Source organism: Salvelinus sp. IW2-2015, unplaced genomic scaffold (assembly GCF_002910315.2).
Source record: "Salvelinus sp. IW2-2015 unplaced genomic scaffold, ASM291031v2 Un_scaffold9799, whole genome shotgun sequence".
NCBI lineage: Eukaryota > Metazoa > Chordata > Actinopteri > Salmoniformes > Salmonidae > Salvelinus > Salvelinus sp. IW2-2015.
The window spans coordinates 1-6726 of NW_019951057.1; the positions used below are offsets into that span (position 1 = coordinate 1).

At 45.8% G+C, this 6726-nt stretch overlaps 1 protein-coding gene across 1 annotated transcript; it reads left to right on the plus strand.

Moving 5' to 3' along the window:
* Positions 1-4501: 4501 nt before the first annotated feature.
* On the plus strand, positions 4502-5248 carry LOC139027322 (uncharacterized; the record flags this gene model as incomplete). Its single annotated transcript, XM_070442442.1, has 2 exons — positions 4502-4773; positions 4833-5248. Coding segments are annotated over 2 exons (688 nt in total), but the record flags the coding sequence as incomplete, so codon positions are not given.
* Positions 5249-6726: the final 1478 nt, after the last annotated feature.

Here is a 6726-nt window from a genome sequence, read left to right on the forward strand (position 1 = left end):
TCTTAATCTACATATTAACTCTCATTCCTAATCTACACAATCTCTTAAAGTACTGCTAATCTACACACACACACAATCTCACTCGCTTACTCTTCCTAATCGACACACTCATCGGACTCCATCAGAAGAAGCCAGTTCATCMAAGGGACATTTGCCAAAAAGCAGATTGTGACTCTTTCCCACAATCATCCTCTCCCCCCGGAGCCTTAGGAGACTTTAAAGCTGTCCTCTCCTCTATCTTTAAAGCTCTGGTTTCCTCATTTCCCCCCAGACTGCTACTTCTACCCTTTAATTATTCCAACCAGTTGAGACGTGTACTACCCAGGCCTCAGCCCATGTATTAACACTGCGGTTCATATGGGAACTTTCAGGAACTTCTAGAAGAAAAAAGAAACAATAGCCTAGAGAGCTTTGACAAACTGATGTTTAAATGTTACTCCAGTGGATCTAGTCAAAGGGACGGATTTGGTCTTCTGTTGAACACAGGAAAACGTCCCTGTTACTATGCATATGAGAAAGTCCAGAAACTCCAATGCTTTCAGAAAACAAACCGATAARAAACCGATAACCTAGAGCTGAGAGCTCAGAGGAAGTGATTTTGAAAAAGWGAATAGTATATTTTTGACCCACGTCATAATCTGTTTTTTCCACAGGTTACAAACAAACAAACCAGCAGGCTAAACCAGCAGACAAACCAACTCTGATTATCAGCATAGAACAGTAGTGAGTGAGTTCACCAGAAACACAACCATAACCATTCAAACAGCTGTGAAGAATAAACCATACTACTGCAACTACTAGTGAAGCAGACCAAAGAATACCATACCTCTAGATCTGAGAGATACACAGTACCATACCTCTAGATCTGACAGATACACAGCCCAGACAGTACCATACCTCTAGATCTGATAGATACACAGCCCGCAGCCCCGACATGTACCATACCTCTAGATCTGATAGATACCAGTAACCATACCTCTAAGATCTGATAGAATACAACAGTACCATACCTCTAGATCTGATAGATACACAGCCCACAAGTACCAACTCTAGATCTGATAGATACACAGTAATACCTCTAGATCTGATAGATACACAGTACCATACCTCTAGATCTGAGAATCACAGCCCAGACAGTACATACTCTAGATCTGATAGAATACACAGTACCATACCTCTAGATCTGATAAGATACACAGCCCGACAGTTACCATACCATCTAGATCTGATAGATACACAGTACCAATAGCCTCTAGATCTGATAGATACACACCCAGACAGTAAACAATACCTCTAGATCTGATAAATACACAGTACCATACCTCTAGATCTGATATAAGATACACAGCCCAGACAGTACCATACCTCTAGATCTGATTAAATACAACAGTAACCATACCTCTAGATCTGATAGATACACATCCCAGACAGTACCATACCTCTAGATCTGATAAAATACACAGTACCATACCTCTAGATCTGAGAAGATACACAGTACAGCATACCTCTAGATCTGATAGAATACACAGCCCAGACAGTACCATACCTCTAGATCTGATAAGATACACAGTACCATACCTCTAGATCTGATAGATACACAGTAATACCTCTAGATCTGAAGATCACAGCCCAACAGTACCGATACCTCTAGATCTGATAGATACACAGCCCAGACAGTACCATAACCTCTAGATCTGATAAATACACAGTACCATATCTCTAGATCTGAACAGATACACAGTAACAATACCTCTAGATCTGAGAAGATACAACAGCCCAGACAGTACCATACCTCTAGATCTGATAGATACACAAGCCCAGACAGTACCATACCTCTAGATCTGATAATACACACAGTACCATACCTCTAGATCTGACAGATACACAGTAACATACACTCTAGATCTGAGAGATACACAGCCCAGACAGTACCAATACTCCTAGATCTGATAGATACACAGCCAGACAGTACCATACCTCTAGATCTGATAATACACAGTACATACCTCTAGAATTGACAGATTACACAGTAACATACCTCTAGATCTGAAGATACAACACCAGACAGTACATCCTCTAGATCTGATAGATACACAGCCCAGACAGGCCAAGGCCATGTGAGTTGCAGTCAGTACTCCTCACGTTCCTTCCTTCTTATCGTCAGGTTGCAGGCCTCTCTCTCAGCATCCACCTGATACCCTCTCTATGGTACTCTACGTCTGGTTCACTCACTCAGTCACTAGGGGCTACGGCCATTCTAGACACTAGGTAGGCGCCCTACTATGCTCTTCTTCTTGTAGTCCCTGTTCTTCGTTGCTGCTAGTGTGCACTCTGACCATCTCTGCAGCCGTCTGCAGCTACACTGATGGAGGGCACCCCCCAACACTGGTTCTTCAACCTTCCCCCTACCGTCCTTCTCTCTCTCTTCTCTCTTCTTCTCCTCTCTCTCTCTCCCTCTCTCTGTCTCTCTCTCTCTCTCTATCACCCTCTCTCCTCTATCCCCCCCCTCTCTCCTCTCTTCTCTTCTCTCTCTCTTCTCTCTCTCTCTCTTCTCTCTCTCTCCTCTCTCTCCTCTCTCTCTCTCACCCTCTCTCCTCTCCTCTCTCTCTCTCTCTCTCTCTCTCTCTCTCTCTCTCTCTCTCTCTCTCTCTCTCTCTCTCCTCTCTCTCTCTCTCTCTCTCTCTCTCTCTCTCTCTCTCTCTCTCTCTCTCTCTCTCTCTCTCTCCTCAATCACCATCTACCATCCTGAGCCTAGTACAGATGCTTTGGTCCTGTCGGTCCTGTAATCTCTTTCTGGTCCAGTAATATGAAGGGGATGGGGAGGGACTTACTCAGTTCTCAGAGAGCTGCTGGAGCACTGCTAATCCATGCTGTTGTAAGGGCGTCGGTTGGTCGGTTAAACCTCCTGGTGATGCCTTACTACGCGTCAGGATAGGGAATGTGTGTGTGTGTGACATCATGTGAGTCAGATAATCCTATTCAAGATCGGCTTACGATCAATAAGCTTTCAATCAATGACAAAAAAGTCTATGTGAGTCAACATACCCACAGTCCTACGTTGAATCTCTCTTAACACACACACAGCATCCGACAAGGAAAGCCCATGAGGACAGTTACTGACACCAGATTACACAATACCTCCACATGGCACCTCCCGTCAGATAGAGAGGAGGAGAGAGGGGGAGGATTAGAGGGAATAGAGAGGGAGAGAGAGAGAGGGAGGAGGATAGAGGGAATAGAGAGGGAGAGAGAGAGGGAGGAGGATAGAGGGAATAGAGAGGGAGAGAGAGAGAGGGAGGAGGATAGAGAGAATAGAGAGGGAGAGAGAGGGAGGAGGATAGGGGGAATAGAGAGGGAGAGAGAGAGAGAGTAGGGAGGGAGGAGAGGATGCACCTATACCCTATACAGTGCACTACTTTTGACAGCTCTGTGTGTGTGTAGTTCAGTAGTGCTCTGGTCAAAAATAGTGCACTACATCCATTTGCGATGAAGTCTGGCTTTCTTTTAAAGACCTGATTAGTAGAAGCCAGTGTGTGTGTGTGTCTGTGTGTGTGTGTCTGTATGTGTGTGTGTGTGTGTGTGTGTGTGTGCTGTATGCTGTAGCCTCTAGTCTGCTGCATGCATGGTGGAATAATACTCCCTCACTCTTAATCCTTTATAATCTGGAGGCCTCTCTCTCAACTGGTGACCTTGGCTGCTGCAGCCGCTGAGGTGGTACAGTAGTCTAGTAGGGGAGCTGTTAGCACGGCTAGCGGAGGCTGGGTGAACTACATACACACAGATTGTATATTTATACTGCTGTTAGCACGGCTAGCGGAGGCTGGGTGAACTACATACACACAGGTTGTATATTTATACTGCTGTTAGCACAGCTAGCGGAGGCTAGCTGAACTGAACACAGCATGAATAAAGAGCTGTTAGCACGGCTAGAGGTGGCTAGCTGAACTGAACACACACAAGAGTCAATAGCTGGCGAGGCTGAGGCCAAGGCTCCATACTGACAGCTTGACACTCTACAGGACACCCATTAACAACGTAGGGCCCAGCCTGGGAACAGAGCCCAGATCTCAGCCCTTTTTTATATAGTCCTTTTTATTGCCATTTTCTCTTTCTCCTTGGCCAAACTATGAAACAATCCTTTTAATAACACCCTCCCCCTCCACCTCTCTTAACCAGGTGTGACCTGTAGAGTACTGAAGTTATATCAAACCCCCTTTCTCCCCCTCCCTCCCTCACGCTCTCCCTCTGGTCTAGTTACAATAAATCAACCCAGAGAGAGGGTAATTATATTTCTCTCTCCCTTTCTCCCCCTCTCCCTTCCTTCCGTTCCTCCCTTTCTCCCCCCCCCCCCTTCCTCCCCTCCCTCGGTTTAGTTAAAATGAATAACATCAACCCGAAAGAGGGTTAATTATCCTTCTCTCTCCTTTCCTCCCTCTCTCCTGTTCCTCCTTGATGCAACACCTGTACTATGTTCCCCTTTTCTTTCTTCCTCTCCTGGAAGTCCCTCCTCCAACCCTCTTCCTGGGGAAGTCCCTCCCCAACCCCTCTCCTGGAGACCCCTCCCAACCATCTCCTGGAAGCTCCCTCCCAACCCTCTCCTGGAAGTGCCTCCCGACCCCTCTCCTGGAAGCCCTCCCAACCACTCTCCTGGAAGTCCCTTCCCCAACCCCTCTCCCTGGAGCCCCTTCCCAAACGCATCTCCTGGAAGGCCCTCAACACCCAACCACTTCTTCTGGAAGCCCCTCACCAACCACTCTCCTGGAAGCCCCTCACGCAACACTCTTCTGGGAAAGCTCACCTCACTCTCTAAGCCTGCCACACTCTCCTGGAAGCCTGCACCTCACACCCTCCTGAAGCCATCAGCAACCTCTCCTGGAAAGCCCTCACCCAACCACTCTCCTGGAAGCCCTCCCCCCTACCCTCACCCACCCACTCTCCTGGAAGGCCCCTTCACCCAACCCCTCTCCTGAGCCTCACCAAACCCCCTCGTGGAACCCCTCACCCAACATCTCCTGGAAAGCCCCTCACCAACCACTCTCCTGGAAGCCCCTCACCCAACCCCTCTCTGGAAGCTCACACCCTCCAAGCCCCCCAACCAAACTCTCCTGGAAGCCCCTCACCAACCCTGCTCCTGAAGCCCCATCACCCAACCCCATTCCTTGAAGCCCCTCACCAACACATCTCCTGGAAGCCCTCACCCAACCATCTCCTGCCTAAATCCGAAAGCCCCTCACCCAACACTCTCTGAGGAACCAAACTCACATATTTTATGACAGGAGGCTGAGGAAGGGTTGTGTCCAAACGGCGCGCCTATTCCCTATATAGTGCACTCTTTAGACCACGGCTATTTCGCCTATATGTGCAGCTACTTTAGACTCAGGGCACCTATTCCCTATAGCAAGTGCATTACTTTAGACCAGGCCCCAATTCCGATAAAGTGCATGTACTTACGACAAGAGGACATAATGGATCCTGGGCTGCCGGTGCTTGGTGGCCTGCCTGAAATGGTCTAGAGTGATGGAACCCCCTGAAAACGGATGCACAGTTGTGAAGTAACACCGTAACTCTCTGCTTCCTTCAAGAACAGCAGTAGATATATGAAGTACAGTATAGTGGAGTATACCATCCTTCTGTTCTTCAGACAGCACGTAGAATATATGAAGTACAGTTATATGTGGAGATACCATCTCTGTTCTTCAGACAGCAGAGATATATGAAGACAGTAAGTGAAGTATACCATCTCTGTTCTTCAGACAGCAGTTAGATATATGAAGGTTACACGTAATAGTGAAAGTTATACCATCAACTCTGTTCTTCAAAGACAGTATAGATATATGAAGTACAGTATACTGGAGTTACCATCTCTGTTCTTCAGACAGCATAGATATATGGAAGTTACAGTATACTGCGAGTATACCATCTCTGTTCTTTCAGACAGCAAGTAGATAGTATGAAATTACAGTATACTGGAATATTACAATCTCTGTTCCTTTCAGACAGCAGTAGATAGTATGAAGTTACAGTATAGTTGGAGTATACCATCTCTGTTCTTCAGAACAGCAGTAGAATATATGAAAGTATCAGTATAGTGATAGTATACCATCTCTGTTCTTCACGACAGCAAAGTAGAATATATGAAGTACAGTATAGTGAAGTATACCATCTCTTGTTCTTCAGACAGCGTAGATATATGAAGTACAAGTAATAGTGGAGTATACTTCTCTCTGTTCTTCAGACAGCAGTAGATATATGAAGTAACAGTATAGCTTGAAGTATACATCTCTGTTTCTTCAGACAGCAGAGATATATGAAGTACAGTATAGTGAAGTATACCATCTCGTTGTTCAGACGTTCGTGATAGCTACAGTGAGTAACACGCTTCCAAGAATATATGAAGTACAGTGATAGTGGAGATAACCATTCTGTTCTTCAGACAGCAGTAGATATATGAAGTACCAGTATAGTGAGTTATACCATCTCTGTTCTTCAGACAGCCAGTAGATATATGAGTACAGTTATAGTGGAGTATACATCTCTGTTCTTCAGACAGCCAGTAGATATATGAAGACAGTTAAGTGGAAGTATACCATCTTCTGTTCTTCAACAGCAGTAGATATATTAAAGGTTCAGTATAGGAAGGTATACCATCTCTGTTTTACGTGATATAGTAGCAATTGAAGTAAACACTGTCCAGAAGGTAGATATATGAAGATCTCTCTCGGTGTG